Consider the following 19,610-nt stretch of genomic DNA (forward strand, 5'->3'; position numbering starts at 1 on the left):
TTTCTCACAGAAAAGGGAAGGTCTCCACCTACGCATTTGTAAATGACAGTCAGTCTAATGTTCAGTCAGTCAGGAGGAAGTTAACTCCCTAACATGGAGGTGACATCTTTGTGCATCAGACTCGGTGAGTTTTCCTTAGCTTTATACTCTTAGGTCTAACCAACTCTATAAAATAGTACTTACTGTATCTTTTTGTTATTGAGGAAAGTTTTGTAACTGATTTATACTAAAGTTCTATAAAAGCCATAAAACACCAAGTCACATAAGTGTAGATAGTCAGAAATGGTGACACGAAATAATTGCTTTTAACATATATTGGTTAAATTTAATTTATAAGAGATTCAATTAAAATATTTTTTATTCCATTGTCATTTATTTATTTTCCCCCAAGTATAAATACAGTATATATAACGAATGTTGATACATCTGTATCATGTATGGGTAATTTTTCAAGTAAAGTCAATAGTATCTAACACATTGCTTTTTTGTTTCTGCAGTTTGGTATTCATTTTTGTTGATCACAGCTGAAGTTAAGAACAGCTATTTTTCTCAAAAAGCTGGTAAGTTGAGGTTTGATGAATAAGTCATCCGGTTATTCCTTCCACCATTAAATATTGTTTACCTTTGTACAGTTATGTGGAAAAAATAAAGTTTTGACATTAGTATATGCAGTCGGTTGAAGAAAAAAGTACCAGCAATGATTCAGCAGCTTGTAGAACCACCCTGAACAGTAATAACTTGAAGAAAATTTTAAGTGCTCCAGACCAGATGGTCACATGTTCTGATGATAAATAATAAAGTGGATTTGATAAGTTGCACCCAATACTTACTTTACCCTCTTACATACTGGAAACGGTAAAGATGTACTTTTGTAGCAAATGTAATCGATGCAATAATGCTGAACGCAGTTAATAAAAAACCTCTTTCTAGCAAAGTATAACAAATGTTTTTCTTAGAGAGGCCTTTTTTTCTGTATGTTTCTTTCTTGTCTGTCACAGAACTGGATGGAACTTATCTTTATATTGAGCCCAACAGACTGCAGTTCTTTGAATATGAATCAATCACATTCAAGTGTGAGGGGTTTTCCAGAGGAGCTGAATGGCGAGTGATGAAAAAGACTCCTTCAATGGCTACCATAAGGAAATCATCAACAGGAATCTTGAACATTATGACTGCATATCTATTAGATGGAGGAGAGTATTGGTGTGAAAATCTAAAGGAGAAAAAGAGCAATACTGTCAACATCACTGTCACTGGTATGTGAAGAAACCGAAAAGTGGGGCTAAACTAACATACTTACTTTGCTTAGGATTACTAAAGTTTCTTTTCTTTTGTTTTTTGTTGTTTTTTTTAGTTTTTTGACTTTGTGGCTAAGCACAAAAATACGACCTTCACGAATAATGCAGAATGTTTTATACCTTGTTTTTGGTGCCAAATCTTTTCTGCTGTTATAAGTTAAAACTAAGTTAAATCATGGGGGGGGGGCTTTTGTCCCCCTTGCCAATTTAAAAACTCTGTGTAACGCTGTTAAAATAAACCCCTTCATCATCATTTTTTCATGATGTTTCCTAAAATGGGCAAATTGATTAAATACTGAATTTTGTGGTGTGTAGGCTCAAAAGTAAAAAAAAAAAATAAAATTATGACCACTTTTACCTAGAGCTGCTGAGGATGTAATTTTAACCTTGTAGACATTAATTTAAAACGATTACTGTAATACTTGAGGTTGCCTAGGCAATACCAAATTTGAGGTGAAGGTTGCTCTAACAGAGAGCTAGATGGATGTAACTGATAATTAAATATACAGGAGACTGTAATTAGATAAAAGATGAGTACTTTACTCTGTACTACATATTACTGCTGGGCTGAACAGGTGTTTCAGAGCAGGCAGTAACCTTTGTTTATTAGTTTATTTTCATGCATTACTGTGTATTTTAACGTTATGATCTTAACAAAGAAATTAACAAAGTTATTCATAAAACTAGTAAATCCCTTAAAAATGTATCTTAAATATTTGGTTGGTCAAATCTTACTTCTTTAAAATAGCGTCAAAAATGACTCCTCCAGGTTGTTCTAGTGTTTATAGTAGTTCTTCCCAACAAATGAAGGCCTCTTAGCTGCAAAGCAGATGAGCTTGTAGAAACAGTGCCACATTTCATGGGGAAATTATGTTTCTGCCGTATATTATTTGATCTTATTAGGATTATTGTTTCATGGTGGATAACGTATTTTTTTCAGATGGCGATGTGATTTTGGAGAGTCCTGCTCTAGCTGTGACACAACACACTAATGTCACTCTGCGCTGTAAAGAGAAGACACCTTCTCTCAAACGCTCAGCACATTTCTTTAAAGATGGCCAGTTAATCAATACTATATATGAAGGTGAGATGACCATTAACAGTGTATCCCAGTCAGATGAAGGACTCTACAAGTGCAGAATATCTGGAAGTGGAGAATCAGTAGAGAGCTGGCTGGCTGTAAGAGGTAATCCTATTATGATTGTTCTATATATGCAGCTAATGAGTAACAAAGGAATTACAGGCAGTTGTACAGATGATATAGCCATTCTTCCAGTCTGCCATTTGCAGTGTTAAATGTGCAATTGGAAAATGAATGACATCTTTAAAATCAAAATACTCACTCTATTTGGATCAAGAAATCATATCACATAGTAAAAACAAAAAAAAAACGTATATATGCAAAATACTAAAAGAAAATGTATATATGCTTAAAACTAATGTTAAATACCTAAATTCTTTGATCTTTGGGCTGAAGGAAGAACAGCACTTGGTGTTTAATGCTCAGTCAACAGTTACTTTAATCTATACAATTCACTTTATTCCATACAACACTTTGAGCATTACAAACGTCCAGACGGGAGATGTGCACAGGAGGGTGTCCGGCAAAATCTCGAAGTGTCCCACCGTTTCTCACATTCTTATAGCTTCAGTCCCCCTCCAAAGTCATAAAACCTAAACATCCACATTCTTTCTCTCTCTCAGTGAGCCTAAGTTACAACCTTGGCTTCCTGCTTTTCTCCTCCTGTGTGAGATGAAAGAGAATCTTCCATGCAGTATGTTCTGTTGTCGTTGTAATCAGAAAAGCAAGGCCATAATTACCTGCAAACAGTATTTCTTTTAAATCAGCAGTATAATGCATCATAAACAGTGTAATAACCCATTCCTGTTTTTTCTCAGAACAAAAAATCAATTAATTTTATGTACTTGGGGATTTTCATAGCTCAGCATCCAACATCAAAATCCACTGGGGCAGTCTCAGCAGCACAGAGTGACACACCGAAATCAACAACCTTTGTCTCTCAAGACTTGGTGCCTGCTGATCCCTCTCTAGTCTAAACAACAGTTTTTCAGTAACTTTCCACTAGAAGATGGTCCCCTGTTATCTATTTTCTCCCAGGCAAGTGTGAGCGAGAGTCTACAGCATTAATAATAATAATGGATTGCAGTTTATATAGCGCTTTTCAGGGCCTTCAAAGCGCTGTACAATTCCACTATTCATTCACTCTCACATTCACACACTGGTGGAGGCTACAGTTGTAGCCACAGCTGCCCTGGGGCAGACTGACAGAAGTGAGGCTGCCATATCGCGCCATTGGCCCCTCTGGCCATCACCAGTAGGCAGCAGGTGAAGTGTCTTGCCCAAGGACACAACGACCGAGACTGAATGAATGCAGAACAGCTGATTGTTCTGTAAATAGTTTGAAATTGTTGTTTAAAAAAATCAAGGTAAAAGGTAAATGGATGCAAATAAATTTCTTTTCTATTATTATTTTCACATTGACATTTAACACTTTGGAGAGGAAAAGCGTGAAATGTATACAGTTGACCGGCGTGTCTATCACAATTTTTGCTGTAATTTTCAATGTGCTGCGTCATTGATCCAGCATTTTGAGGGTTTTTTGCATTTTGATTCCTCGATTCCTCTTTTGCTGTCTTGAAGAAATCTAAAGTTCTAGTGTTTACTGTTAGTATGTTTTAGTTAGATTTTAGTTTTTCCCATCATCCGTCTTTCCTTGTTTACGTGTCACTCCCCGTTTCCTGTGTAGGTCTGCCTTGTCCTTTGTGTATGTCTCTTAAGTTATGCCCATGTCTCCCTCTGACTCATCTCCCTTGTGATTTACATATTCCCCTCATGTTATTGTTCCATGTCTCCCCTGTCTGTATTGTGCTACATGTGCATCTCCCAGGCCGTCACGTGTGCCTCCTCTCGTTTTCTTTCAAGTCCATCTAGTTTCCCCAAGCCTTCCGTTCCCTGTGTCATGTTGTGTGTATTAGTCTCCGTCTCAGTGTTTCCTGTTTTTCTTTGACAGTGTTGCGTCCTTTGTTCACTGTGTGTAGTTTATCTCTGTGTCGTCAGGTCAGCTAGTTCCAGCTGTGTTCTCCGTGTGTGTCCACTCTCCCTATTTACTCTTGTGTGCTTATATTGTGTCTGTTTTCCTCTGTTCTTTGTCAGGTTGTCTGTATTGTTTCTGTGTTTCTTGTATCATGGTCTAGATTCCTTGTCCCAGTTTCTCTGTGTCTCATGTTTTTGTTATGCTTTAGTTTTCCCATTTTAGTCAAATAGTCTAGTTTTGGTTTGACGTTTTGCCTTTTATTTATGTTAACATTATCAGTCTGCAATAAAAGGCCAGCCCTCTGTTCCACCTCACTCATGTCGGTAACAGTAATACTGGGTTTGAAATATAATTAGATGACTCTGTTCCCATCCTCCCATTCTACAAATTACTTAAGGAGTTTAATATTAATTCCCACTTATACCTTTGCTTCTTGTTGTTAAGGTGGTGATGTTTTCCTGGAGTTTCCTGGTCTTCCAGTGATGGAGGGAGACAATGTCACAATCCACTGTAGAAAAAAAGGAACTTTCTCCAAATTTACAGCTAATTTCTTTAAAGACGGTGATTTTATTGAGACTGGATATAAAGGTGAGATGACTATTCAAAGAGTTATGAAGTCTCATGAAGGATTCTACAAATGCAGCATCGCTGGATCCCGAGGAGAATCAGAGGAGACTTGGCTGTCTGTCCATGTCAGAGAAGAGCTCCAACATGGTATGTAAAACAGTTAACGGAAGCGTTTGACTTGGTTTTGTTTGTTTGCTTGTTTTTATTAGTTGTATTTCAGTGTGATTGCTTTGGTTTTATCACAGTACTATGAAAGTACTTGAAAAAATTACATAATTTCAAATAATGTAATCATATACTGCATGTATATAATGACATTACAGCAGATTGTCTCTATTATTGTTGCAGAAGGTCATCCAGAGCCCCATCCCTCATCAGATCACTCTTGTCATAGTTACCTGATGTTGAGGACTATCTTCACTATTTTACTGGTGGCTCTGCTTGTGCTACTGGTGGGACTATTTTACTCTAAGAAGCTAGGTATTACACAACAGTAATTTGTAATGGTTCAAATGTACAGGCTGATGTAATAGATGAGCCATAATTTAATTAAGGGCATTAAGCTTTATTCTTAAACAGTAGTTTAATCATTTTCTATGTAAAATGTATTTTAAAATTTCTTGACTGTGTTTTAATGTGCAGTGGCTAAAACCTATATTTTAATGAATATAAGATGAATCAAGAGCCTTTGCTGAATGAAAATGTAATAATAATAAATTCTATGTAATAAATTATAACTATAATAAACTGAACTATTGCTACGACTGAACTACTGAAATTATAAATCATATTCCTTTAATAGTTTTGTTTGTTTGTTTGTTTGTTTGTTTTAGAAATCCAGTTATATATCAAAGTTCTAAGCTTTATTGGTGTTAAAGGTGGGTTAACATGCTTTTAAATCACGGGGTGTACTTTTTTTTTCACAGCACTGCATATATTACCCAAATTTTCAGTTGTCTCTTTTCAGAGTACTACAACAAGCACTGAGTATTACATGATTATCCTATCACAAGATTGATTGCAGTTTTGACATTGTTAAGGTTGACGATATTAGCAGTGTCATGTTACCATTTTAGGACTGAAATTTACTATACACCAAATTATAAAAGTTTTCTTTCTAATGTTAGTCATTCTTTAATAATTAGTTACAACAATCACAGGTTTTGTTTCCTTTTTTCGTGGCATGTTGTTTACTTCATCCATTCATTCATGTTGTTACGGTTTTTCCTTTAGTTTGTCATCAACCTGTTATGAAAAATGTCCACTTGCCAAACATAAGATCAATAAAAGATTGTTTGGACTCTGAAGGAAAGCAGCAGCTATATCTGTCGTTATGTTTTACTCTAGAGAGTTTCAGTGAAAGGTCTTTCTGCTTTCTCAGTGGACAGTGATGTCCTTCCTTTGTAAGATGGGTTTGATTAACTAGATGGGTTTGATCCTCAAACCAAACATGGACAAATCTGTGATTCAGGTCAGGTCTCACTCCACACCAGAATCTCAGAAAAAGCATCTGAAGCAGATTCAGGTGGCAGGGTTAGACAACATCCTCACCAACTAATGTGATTTTTGTTTGAGATTGGAGTAACTGTCTGAGACTGACCTGAAAAGAAAAACAAAACCCAGAATGCTACAAGGTCATTAAGATAAGATGGGGCCTGATTATTTAAGACCTTGTATGTGAGGAGCAGGATTTTGAATTCAATTCTGGATTTAACAGGAAGCCAATGAAGGGAAGCCAAAACAGGAGAAATATGCTCTCTCTTTCTAGTCCCTGTCAGGACTCTTGCTGCAGCATTTTGGATTAACTGAAGGCTTTTGAGGGAGTTTTTAGGACATCCTGATAATAATGAATTAGAGCAGTCCAGCCTGGAAGTAATAAATGCATTGACTAATTTTTCAAAGTTGTACAGGGTTTTTTTTTTCTCAGTTTTACAGGATATTTTTAATTTATGCAAAATCATTAAAAACCTATCTAGAAGCCTTTTTTAAAAATATTTTTTATGACAGGAAAAACTTATACATGCACAAATGCAGTTTAGTGTCTTCTGTTATGTTTTTTTTATTTTTTATTTCCTTATTTCCTTATTTATGGGAATACAGGGAAAGTATAAGATTGGTATATCTGAATTCTTTTTTGTGTCATTGTGCCTGACATAAGTGACAAACAGAAAATAATTGGGTGATCGAAGAAGTGAGGTAGTAAATATCTACAAAAATATCAAACCTCCTGTATAGATTTTCATTTATGTATATTAAAACTGATTATTATTATTATTACACCTAAAAAACTCAGTTGATCAGCTAGTGGATTTAAAACTTTATTTCCTCAATACAACATGTATTTGTGGCCATATGTTAATTTTGCATGTTATATGTTCCTACAGTATATCATAGAAACATATAAAAAACGTTATCTACGGAAAACTGAAGCAGCAAATTGAATGCAACACAGAATTTGTGTCAGTAAAAAGCTTGCCACACCATTATTTTAGTATTGCAGCGCAATAATATAAATACTAATAATAAAACAATAAAGAATATTAAAAGAGCAAAGATGGAAGAATTCATAAACATATGGTTGGGCACCCAAACTGCTTTAAGTTGTCTATGTTTAGTGTTTGCTTTAATATAGCTTAATGAAGTAATCACATAAAATAAATCAGAACATATTTATGTTGTCTTCATCTGTAACTAGTTGTCCTGTATGTCTTGTGTGCAGTAACAGTGGCTCTTGCTTCCTACAGTTCAAGAGATAGGTTGACAGAAAAAAATCCCCCACACGTAGCTGTGGCTTCTATGCTGCACAGAAAAAGGGAAGTACTACCCTGTCACGTTTTGCTTTTATTCAGTCAAATAGTGAGGCCCGTGTGAGGTACAAGATGGAGCTCTGCATCAAACTGAGTGAGTACTGATCCTCCTTTGCATCTATGTGTGTGTCTGTTAAGCAGTTGTGAAAATTAAATATTTGTCTCTGCTTAAATGCCTTTTTCCAGAAGTCACATTTATTTATAAAGTACAGTTTATGTGAATTTACACTGAGTGATTGATAAGATTTTTTATATGGTGCAAAAACCAGATCATTTGGTAACTTTAAATTGCTTCTGCTGATCGCTCTAGAGTGTCAGCTAGACACTCTGAACTAAAAATATATAAAAGCCAGACTAGTATTGTTATTATTATTATTATTATTATTATTGGTATTATTATTATTATTATTATTATTATTATTATTATTATTATCAGTAGTAGTATTAGTATGTTTTGCTGTTCTTACATATAAAGACATTTGTAATGTGTCTTTATTTTGTCTCTACAGTGGTGAAAATACTGTTGCTGCTCATAGCTGAAGACCAGAAATATTGTATGTATGCTAAAGAATGTAAGACATTCATTTGTTAACAGAGACAAATGTCTGTACGACAGACTTTTGTTAACTGAATACACTTGCTGGTCCCTTTATTAGGTACACTTTGCTTGTGCCTGGTTGAATGTAATGACAAACCTGTTGTTGAATCGGGGATGCCTTGGTGTTATTGCCCTGTAACATTATGACATTGCACATTAAACCTGATTTAAATTACAACCTTTACTGCCTTCAAGTTGGGAAAATGTAACGTTATAAAACAAGGTCAGAAAAAAAAAAAACCAAAATAAATATTATTATACTCCTTGTGTTCTTACTTTACGGGTGCTATCATGAAATCAAGGGGTGCTTGAAAAAAGTGTCTATCTATGATGAATCTGTGACGCACAACAACCCATTTGGCACCATGCCACATTCAAAGTCTCTCAGATCATTTTTGTTTTCTCTTCGAATTGATGATTTGAATGATTAGCTGTTTCGTTAAAGACTAGTTGAACATATGTCCCTAATAAAATGACCTGTAAGTGTATATAACAATTACAAATACCGTACATGGCTTATCTTTCAATTTCCTAAGAAAATGATTTGGAAAAAATATTATGTAAAAAAAGATATTATGTAAAAATATAATGTATATTGTACTTTAATTGTACTGTACTTGCAAGGGGGTGGTCCCTATTAAATTCATTTTTTTTGAAGAGTAGATATCATATGTCAGAAGTAATCTCTTCATCTAGCCTTTTTTGATTTAATTTTATCCATTTACTTATTTTTTTGTGTGTGTGCAGCAGAAGGAGCTTATCTTCATGTCCATCCAAACAGACTGCAGTTCTTTGAATATGACTCCATCTCATTTAACTGCTCGGGGTATCGTGGACCAGCAGAATGGAGAGTGATCAAAAAGCTTGGCTTAAATTCTACTCAGTGGGAAACATCAGCAAGAACCTTGTACATTGAACCTGCCTTTAAGTCACACAGTGGAGAATACTGGTGTGAAAATGAAGATGGAGAGAAAAGCAAGACTGTCATCATCACTATCACTAGTATGTTTGGTAACCGCCAACTTCACATTTTTCCAAAATTTCAATATGCTACTAAGACTCAAAAATCAAGATGGACTTCAGTTAAAGGTGTTTTTACAGCCATCTTAACTTTAGTCAGATTCACACATTGACTTTGTATTACATAGAATTTGGGGGGTGTCAATGTATTCATTTTATCATAAATGTTCTTGTTTTTTGAGGAGGAGATGTGATCCTGGAGATTCCTGCTTTTCCTTTAATGGATGGAGACAATGTCACTTTGGGCTGTAGAAAAAAAGGAATGCCTTCCAATCTTCCAGCTGATTTTTACAAGGATGGTCAGTACTTGGAAACTGGATATGCAGGAAAGATAACCATTCCCAATGTTTCCAAGTCTAATGAAGGACTGTACAAGTGCAGCTTTTCTCAATCTCAAGGGAAATCACCAGAGAGCTGGATGGCTGTGAGAGGTGAGCTATGACATTTTTTTTAGCACAATGGATGTATAATATTTTCAAAGAAACTATACAGTTCTGCATGTGAGCAAATGCAATGCACAAATATGCACACAATAGTTTCTTTGCTATATTCTAAACTTTGTGTGGTGGTGCTAGAAGAAAATTAAAGTTTTAAAACAGGTCTCTGCTTGCATGTAAGAATATAAAATATCAGGCATACTAAGGAAATGCTTGAACTGAATGTTATTCAAAAATAAAGCCACACTTTGGGGTTTGTAAAGCTCTAGTTTTGTAAGGCACAGTGTTGCTTTGCGCAACATCAGCATCAGCCTTCAAACATAATTATAATTTTCACTATTTCATGTCCCACTGTATAATGTTCAGATTTACCATAGATAATGATTGAGTAAGTGGAGATAATATTTCATCATTATTATTATTTTTTTATATAAGTCAGACAACTAATGTAACTAGGACAATGTTAATGCAGTTCACCTCTGGATACCATGGATGCCCGTGCCCAAATAATTCAATTGAATTGAATTCAATTGATGTCAGTTTTATTTGTATAGCACAAAATCACAACAACAACAAGAAGGAAGAACTCACTTTTAACAGGAAGAAGGTTCCAGCAAAACTGTTTGGAAGTGAGGGGAGGAAGACAGGACAAAGGCACGCTGTGGAAGAGAGCCAGATTAATAATAACTAATGATTAAATGCAGAAAGGTGTATTTAGCACATAGAGGGTGGAAAAGGTGAGTAAAGAAGAAATACTCAGTGCATCATGGGAATCCCCCAGGAGCGTAGACCTATTGTAGTGTAAATAAAGGTGGATTCAGGAGCAACTAATCCAGCCCTAATCTTAAATCTAATCTTAAATGTAGAGAGGCAGTCTCCCCAACCTAAACTGGAAGTTTATTACACAGAAACTGGTTAGAAGAGGGGCCTGAAAACTGAATGCTCTTCCTCACATTCCACTTTTAAATACTCTAGGAACAACAAGTAAGCCTTTAGTCTGAGAGTGAAATGGTCTAATGAGGAGTTTTTAAGGACATATTGATAATAATGAATTACAGTACTCCAGCATAGAAGTAATAAATGCATGAACTAGTTTTTCAGTGTCACAATCCTATCTCCAGAATTATTAGAATGAATCGTCTGCTGACCATGACTGTGCAAAAAGTCATTGCAGTTTTCTTTGAGTTATTGATTTAGTTGGTCTATTAAGAAACACTGCCTTCACTCACGTCAAGGCAAAATAGATTAGATTGTTATCCATTTCATCATCTTGAAATACTTAACCAAAATTAACAAAATACTATATTGTATATTTATTGTGTTAGCAGCACATGTTGCTCCCACACCTCAGAAGACAATACCTCAAGATGATGAAGAGACTGAACAGAAGAGCTCTCCATCCAGGTCCACTGGACTCTCCATCCTATTGCCAGCTATTTTGATCATTTTGGCTGTGGATGTGATAATAGTGGCGGGACTACATTACTGCCAGAAACACACAGGTTTCTTTCTTTCTATATTTGTACATTTACTTATTTATTGTGCCAATAATTTAAGGTGAACAGAAAATTAAATAATACAGTTTAATTCATATGATGTTCATCGAGGTAGAGCTCTTATAATAATAATAGATTAAAATGTTCAGTAGCAAAACAAAGCAGAAAGAGAAATAATTTTTGGAATTATTAAATGGATGTTTATTGAAGTAAGATTACTGGTTACTAATTGTTGAAGCTAAAATTCAGCAAGATATGCCAGTTTCCTGTTTGTTCTTCAACTTTTTATTTTTATTTTTATTTTTTATTGTATTGTTCTTCTTTTTATTTTACTTTGTTCCATCTAGTAGCAAGCTCTTCTGCTGTCATGTCAGTAACAGGTGAGTAGTTTATAAATTCAAGATTCAAGGTCTTTATTGTCAATAGAACAATATACACAGTATACAGTGTACCAAAATGCCGTTTCACCCCAAACCCCCCATTATGCATTTATGAGAATATAAAAAATAGGCTGTGTTGGGGAGTAACGGAATACATGTAACTCTATTCCGTTACAGTTACAGTTTAAAAAGGTGATATTCAGAATACAGTTACTTTGTTGAAATAAAGGGATTACATGGCTGTCTTTTCTTGTTTCACATGTTAGGCTGTCCCCTCTCTAGTTTTGGTAATTCCACGCCGGTGGAAACCCAAACAAAACACGAATTAAGAGGCTCTAATACCTAATGTCTCAATCTCGCGGCCCATGTCACCCCTATTTGCGGCCCGCATAATGATGTGAAGAATTTTTTAAAACTTTTTTATTATTCAATATGAAGGCAATAGGCAGAGTGTTACAGGCATAGCACTAAAGAATGTAGCCTCATGGGCAGTGTAACCCAGTTGTAAGTAATTATTAAGACTCGACTGTACACTGTGTTCGTGTTTTACTCCGAAACAATAAGTTCTGTTGGAGCAGCCTTTTCATAGCCTCTCTCTGTCTCCCACTAGCAAAGTTGACCCAGACAACAAAGTAAAGCTAGTTTTTGGCTATGAGCCCGACACGGAACCCACCGTATTAGCCAGAGGTCCCTTTACTATGGTTCGGAGCTGTGGACCTGTTTTATACATGCGCGGAATAGTTTTCTATACGAGATTGCTGCAAAAAGAGCAGCCTTACCTAATGTCCACCCTACTGTTACTCATTTTATATTAAGATTTAAAGATCTAGTTGTTATTGGTATGGCGAGTATCCTTCACTAATAGTAATAAATCACACAGCAATAGTACACTCATGTAGTTGTAAAAAGCATGATAATATATTAAGTAATCCAAAGTTTTCAGAATATGTTACTCTCATTGAGTAACGTAACGGAATATATTACAAAGTACATTTTGGAGCATGTATTCTGTAATCTGTAGTGGAATACATTTTAAAAGTAACCTTCTCGACACTGAAAATATATCTCCAAGAGATATAAAAACTAGAAATGATTAATAAATAACAACTCGCTAAATTTAAGTAAAATTAAAACGATAAAAAGATACTGCCACTAACTATGTACAATAAACACAGACAGGACAACAGACAATACAAAATGGTCATGTGCAATTGCAGTAAAGTGAGATGATTGTGCAGTAGGTATTGAATACCAGGTTCAGGTTATGGTCAGGTTTTAGTAGACAAGATAAGCCGAAGACATGTGCAAGGTGTAAAATGTGCAAATATAGCATAATGTAGATGTGTTCAGTGACCATGTGACTGAGGTGTGCGAATAAGCATATTGTTCCAAGGTCCAGTTTGTAGTAGATTTGTGGATGTTTTTCTTGTTTTTGAGTCTTTTTGGTGAGTATTGTAAAGGTGTTTGTAAGAGTGTTTGTGTTTATAGAACTCAAATAGAACTTAAGTAAAACTATAATAATACTATACTCATCTCTCCTGCATAGTTTTGAGTCTCAGTGAACTAATTGTAAAATTAGGAGGCTGTAACACAGTAGCACCAAGATAGAGTGCTTTTACGTGAGTAAGTTATCTTTCTGTCACCACACACTACTTATGTCAAAACTTTTTTTTATCTGTTTCAGTGTATAAAAATGCTCAGGTAACTCATCTACAAATGGATACTTACAACAATGAGACAAAACAGAAAAAGAAATGAGGTACTCATTTTACATTTTATTATTATTATTACTATTGTTACTTTATTTAGGAAAGCCATATAGGAAAACTATATTTTTCTATAACTTATAGAAAAATATATATCTTCAAATATGATCATAATCATGATATCATCATTTATAGTGTTCTGTATTTGACATTTGACATTTTATATTTTTGATTTGCTTGATTGTTCACTGACAATGGGACACAAAGCGCATTATAAACATTAGTGCTGAAATAGACACAAAGCTATTCAGGGTGTACCCCACTTGCTGGGGAAGTGCAATTAGTAAGAAAGCTCCTCCAGATGATGATTGTTATCAATTGACAATGAATAAAAAAATACATTAAATTAAAATATCCAGTGCCAAGTCAAGTCAGTTCATTTATGAGCACACAAAACAATTCTGACCAAAATACTGTTCAACTATATCATGAAAGCAATAACAACAACACAATACACATAACCGCAAGAACAACCTAAAAAGAAATGTGAAGGCTTGCCAAGGAATGAAAATTAGTGTTGAAACAGGTTTTGAAAGGTGTTACTGATTGTTGGTGAGGTCCTAATGTGAGGCCAGGCTGTTCCAAAGTTTACAGGAAGCTAGGTCAAAGATCCAAATTACTTTCTTCTTTAACTTCTTGGTACAACCAGAAGCAATTTAATGACTGAAACAAATAAAATATTACAATCAAATCCAAAATGCACAGGCATTTGGATATGATGTTTTATCCTAAGAGCCTCAGTGGGTAAAAACTAGCTCTGACATCAGCATTTTCTTTCTTAAACGTAAAGATATTGTCAAAAATAACCCACCAGGCTTATTACCAAAGGTGTTTTTCAGAGGATCAAGATCACCTTTGAAGTATGAATCTACAATTAATAAAAGATCACTGAACATGATTAAAAGTGCTGATTCTGTACTATGATGCGCTTCTAAACCATTCTGAAATGATCCATCCAAGTGATGGTTGAATTGATTGCTGATTTTGATGCTTTTCGTGTTGCTTTAGCATTTACTTTCATCTATTCAAGATTCGTTGCTCTTAAGCCATCAGCTTTGAATTTTTCAATAAGGACACTGTCGTCATCTGCTATTACAAGTGCAGCTCTCAATACAGATGAGTTTGAGTTGAACATGTTTACTGGCAGATGTCTGACATGAAAAAAAAGAAAGAAGAAAGAAGTGATTAAAGATTAAGTTTATCTAAAATTCCACCGTAGCAAAACATAACAAAGCCATGTGTGTTTTAGTTAAGAGGTATTCGATAATTATTTGGCATTTGTTTTTAATTTTAGAATCTTTCTGACTCTTGCATACAAAAGGCAGGGCATGCACTTAACAGTGTCCAACAAATAATAAGTGAATATTATAGTAGACTCAATTTGCAAAGGTCAACTTTAAGTGCTATGTAACTACAGCAAAGAGTCATTTTTATGATGTTAATTGCTATTGGTGTTATTAGGTGTTATCTTCATATATTATACTGGCAGCTGCATTTATGTTTGACTCTTTGACTTCAGTTGCAATACATGTGACTTCTGGAAGAGCAGTTGCATAACTTTTTGTAACTTCTATGGCCAGATTTCTTATATTGGGCATGTAATACACTGTCCTGTATGAAAATTATTTTTTAGCCCATGTGTCTCTTTATTTGTGCCTGTATTATGTGGACCTATTAGTTATACATTTAGAAGACATGTACATGTATTAATTAGAAACATAATAAAAATAGATATTCAGATTCAGTTTATACAATGGAATATGGAAAACAGCATATTTGTCAGATATATTTATGAATTTATGACATATCAAGACAAAAACAAACAAAAAAGAAACCTTGAAATGCAACAAACATTTAGAATTACTATTCTTAAAATGTTTCAACATTTCAAACTTATACATGCCTTCCTATTAGAGCTTCAATTTTTGTTTTTTAAGGTAGTGGTTTATTATAGTTTAGCAGTTATACCACAATGCAGTTTTACTTTAGATGCTGGTAGATACTGTGGTTATTGTGAATATAACCATTGGATGTTCGCTTAACCTGAAGTAGACATGCAATGTGACAGATATAACTGTGGCTTAAGACATTAGAATATATATAGAATGCAATTTAGCGGTCCAATTCAGAGGACCTTTAGAGGTCACCTGCCCTCTAAAGGCAATAAATAAAAATAAAACTTGTTTTTATAATAAAAGAAAAAGAGAAATATATCTATAAGATAACATCATGTATCCACGTGTGTTCATTAACAGCTATTTTATAATGTGTGAATAATTATTTGAACACTTTTGCATACTCCAAGACATGCGTCGTTCTGTTTTAGTACTCTGTGCTATCGTGGCTCAAGAGTTGGGAGTTCGCCTTGTAATTTGAAGGTTGCCGGTTCGAGCCCCGGCTCGGACAGTCTCGGTTGTTGTGTCCTTGGGCAAGACACTTCACCTGTTGCCTACAGGTGGTGGTCCCGGTGGTGCCAGCGTCCGGCAGCCTTGCCTCTGTCAGTGCACCCCAGGGTAGCTGTGGCTACAATGTAGCTTGCCATCACCTGTGTGTGAATGGGTGGATGACTGCATGTAGTGTAAAGTGCTATACAAATACAGGCCATTTACCATTTATGCCTCCTATCATGTTAAGAAAAGAGCGTGTGCAGTGGTGATTTTGGAGGCAGGCTGAGGGCTGCATTGTTGGTTCTCCACAGTCACTTCTCTGACTTTCTCTGTAGGTTAAGTACACTTCAGAGGTTACAAGGAAGGCCCAGCAGCATCTCCACTTTCTACTCAGAAGCCTCAACTTGAAGCAGAAGCCCTTGACCGTCTTCTACCAGTACTTGACCTTTTTGCACCGATATATTTCTCTTTTTAATCTCTGAACGTAATGCACATTTCATTACTGTATATTGTTGTATATTTTATTCTGTACATACAGGGAGTGCAGAATTATTAGGCAAATGAGTATTTTGTCCACATCATCCTCTTCATGCATGTTGTCTTACTCCAAGCTGTATAGGCTCGAAAGCCTACTACCAATTAAGCATATTAGGTGATGTGCATCTCTGTAATGAGAAGGGTGTGGTCTAATGACATCAACACCCTATATCAGGTGTGCATAATTATTAGGCAACTTCCTTTCCTTTGGCAAAATGGGTCAAAAGAAGGACTTGACAGGCTCAGAAAAGTCAAAAATAGTGAGATATCTTGCAGAGGGATGCAGCAGTCTTAAAATTGCAAAGCTTCTGAAGCGTGATCATCGAACAATCAAGCGTTTCATTCAAAATAGTCAACAGGGTCGCAAGAAGCGTGTGGAAAAACCAAGGCGCAAAATAACTGCCCATGAACTGAGAAAAGTCAAGCGTGCAGCTGCCAAGATGCCACTTGCCACCAGTTTGGCCATATTTCAGAGCTGCAACATCACTGGAGTGCCCAAAAGCACAAGGTGTGCAATACTCAGAGACATGGCCAAGGTAAGAAAGGCTGAAAGACGACCACCACTGAACAAGACACACAAGCTGAAACGTCAAGACTGGGCCAAGAAATATCTCAAGACTGATTTTTCTAAGGTTTTATGGACTGATGAAATGAGAGTGAGTCTTGATGGGCCAGATGGATGGGCCCGTGGCTGGATTGGTGAAGGGCAGAGAGCTCCAGTCCGACTCAGACGCCAGCAAGGTGGAGGTGGAGTACTGGTTTGGGCTGGTATCATCAAAGATGAGCTTGTGGGGCCTTTTCGGGTTGAGGATGGAGTCAAGCTCAACTCCCAGTCCTACTGCCAGTTTCTGGAAGACACCTTCTTCAAGCAGTGGTACAGGAAGAAGTCTGCATCCTTCAAGAAAAACATGATTTTCATGCAGGACAATGCTCCATCACACGCGTCCAAGTACTCCACAGCGTGGCTGGCAAGAAAGGGTATAAAAGAAGAAAAACTAATGACATGGCCTCCTTGTTCACCTGATCTGAACCCCATTGAGAACCCCTGTGGTCCATCATCAAATGTGAGATTTACAAGGAGGGAAAACAGTACACCTCTCTGAACAGTGTCTGGGAGGCTGTGGTTGCTGCTGCACGCAATGTTGATGGTGAACAGATCAAAACACTGACAGAATCCATGGATGGCAGGCTTTTGAGTGTCCTTGCAAAGAAAGGTGGCTATATTGGTCGCTGATTTGTTTTTGTTTTGTTTTTGAATGTCAGAAATGTATATTTGTGAATGTGGAGATGTTATATTGGTTTCACTGGTAAAATAAATAATTGAAATGGGTATATATTTGTTTTTGTTAAGTTGCCTAATAATTATGCACAGTAATAGTCACCTGCACACACAGATATCCCCTAAAATAGCTAAAACTGAAAACAAACTAAAAACTACTTCCAAAAACATTCAGCTTTGATATTAATGAGTTTTTTGGGTTCATTGAGAACATGGTTGTTGTTCAATAATAAGATTATTCCTCAAAAATACAACTTGCCTAATAATTCTGCACTCCCTGTATGTTATTTATTAGGACTACTGCTTGCCCCATTTTGTGTATGGTGGCCCTGAATGGCCAAATGGACTGCACACAAAGGAAACTGAAAAAAGATGTAACATGAGAAATTGATAGACCATATCCAGACATTACAAGCTAACAGTAAATAGTTAATGAGTTAATAGCATGTATGTGATTAAAACACGGATTGCCTTGCATCTTTCTTCCCTCACAACATTAATGAACCCTCTGCTTCTCTTGAACGTGTCTCATTGGGTTAATATGCTTCATGAGACCAATGACAACCAAGCTTTGGTAATATAATGTAAATATAATATGTTCAACATTACATTGATTGTATTAATAAATTCAATGTATTTAATTAGAAAATCACAGTAGTAGTAGTAGTAATCACAATATGAAATTTAACAAATACTGTGCTTCAGCAAACATTCAAGGTGCAATTATTTCTGTTTCATATCACTTTATATCTTTTTTATCTCAAAGAAAAAATATGTTACAGTGAACAGACATGAAATGTACCCAAAGATCAGATTCAACCAGAACACAGAGATGCATGAGAAGAGTTTATTTACACATGTAAGCAATAGATACAGTGGTGGTTGAGGTAATGCAAGCTATATACATGTGACAGTTAAAACAGGTGTATAACTATAACACAGGTGCATGGGCAGGGAATATATACAGGGGACTAGACACTGTGAAACTATTAACTATGAGAACGATTTAACTATGACAAGGGCTAAGGATGCTGTGACTCTGAATCCTAGAGACAAAAATCCATGGAGTAAGCACATTCACTATGAAGACATATAAATCACAAGCTATAACTGTGAATCTTACTGTGGGAAAATACACATGAACTAGGGAGCTCTACTTATGTGAAGAGAAGGTCATGACTATGAATAGCTTATGCTGTGGATGAAACTAGAGTCTAAATCTGGGAACGGGCCAGGGACTGGGATAAGCCATCCGGGAGACAGGGTGACTGTAACACAGGAGAGGTGAATTAGCAAATGCAGGAGGAACAGGTTACAGTGTTACTTCCTGTGTGAGTCCTGTGTGGCTTACTTGTTGGCAGGGAGATTCAAGCATGAGAGGGGGGTTGACAGGTGAAACTTCGGGTAAGTGTAAGACAAAATCCTGATTAAGTAACCTGTAAGGCAACTGTAAGGGAGGCAGGCAGGTGAGTTTGGAAATACTCCCAAAAATGGAACTACAGCATTGAAATCTCCAAAAGTTGATTCTGTTCATCTGGACGTAGCGTTTTGTGGGAGAAACGTTTCGTCACTCATCCAAGTGACTTCTTCAGTCTCAGCTGACTGCAGGTTTCCAATCTTATAAACAGTACATTTGCATAATGACTGAAACCAGCCCAGTGAGGGAAAAATGGGCTGGGAGGTCAGTTCCTTAATCTTAATTATGCAAATTCTCATGACCACTGATCAACAACCACTGATCAAAACCCACTGATCAAAGAACACTGATCAATGGCCATGAGTACCATTCACAGAGAGTTGGGGAATGGCTGCAATCACAGCGTTGTAAGATGGCGAAAGATGTACCCTTAGGCCCCCTCCTCGATTCAGAGATGGTCTTTCCCTTTTCATGTAAATGGCCTCCTAGACTCCGCACTCAAACCAGCGTTCCTCCCTGTCCAGGATGTGTACATCCTCATCATTGAAAGAGTGTCCACTGGCCT

At 36.1% G+C, this 19,610-nt stretch overlaps 1 protein-coding gene and 1 long non-coding RNA gene across 2 annotated transcripts; both read left to right on the forward strand.

Moving 5' to 3' along the window:
* On the forward strand, positions 1–1,151 carry LOC120438221. The gene is made up of 3 exons (XR_005611733.1): positions 1–124; positions 498–560; positions 999–1,151. It is a non-coding gene; the product is annotated as an uncharacterized LOC120438221 (long non-coding RNA).
* A 6,645-nt stretch (positions 1,152–7,796) lies between these two features.
* Positions 7,797–16,296, forward strand: LOC120437658 (Fc receptor-like protein 3). The gene is made up of 8 exons (XM_039608185.1): positions 7,797–7,822; positions 8,238–8,282; positions 9,074–9,328; positions 9,529–9,777; positions 11,109–11,285; positions 11,627–11,659; positions 13,344–13,418; positions 16,148–16,296. Exons 1-7 carry the CDS (start codon positions 7,801–7,803, stop codon positions 13,415–13,417), a joined length of 855 nt encoding a protein of 284 aa, XP_039464119.1. The 5' UTR covers positions 7,797–7,800; the 3' UTR covers position 13,418; positions 16,148–16,296.
* Positions 16,297–19,610: the final 3,314 nt, after the last annotated feature.

Source organism: Oreochromis aureus, linkage group 3 (genome assembly GCF_013358895.1).
Source record: "Oreochromis aureus strain Israel breed Guangdong linkage group 3, ZZ_aureus, whole genome shotgun sequence".
Lineage (NCBI taxonomy): Eukaryota > Metazoa > Chordata > Actinopteri > Cichliformes > Cichlidae > Oreochromis > Oreochromis aureus.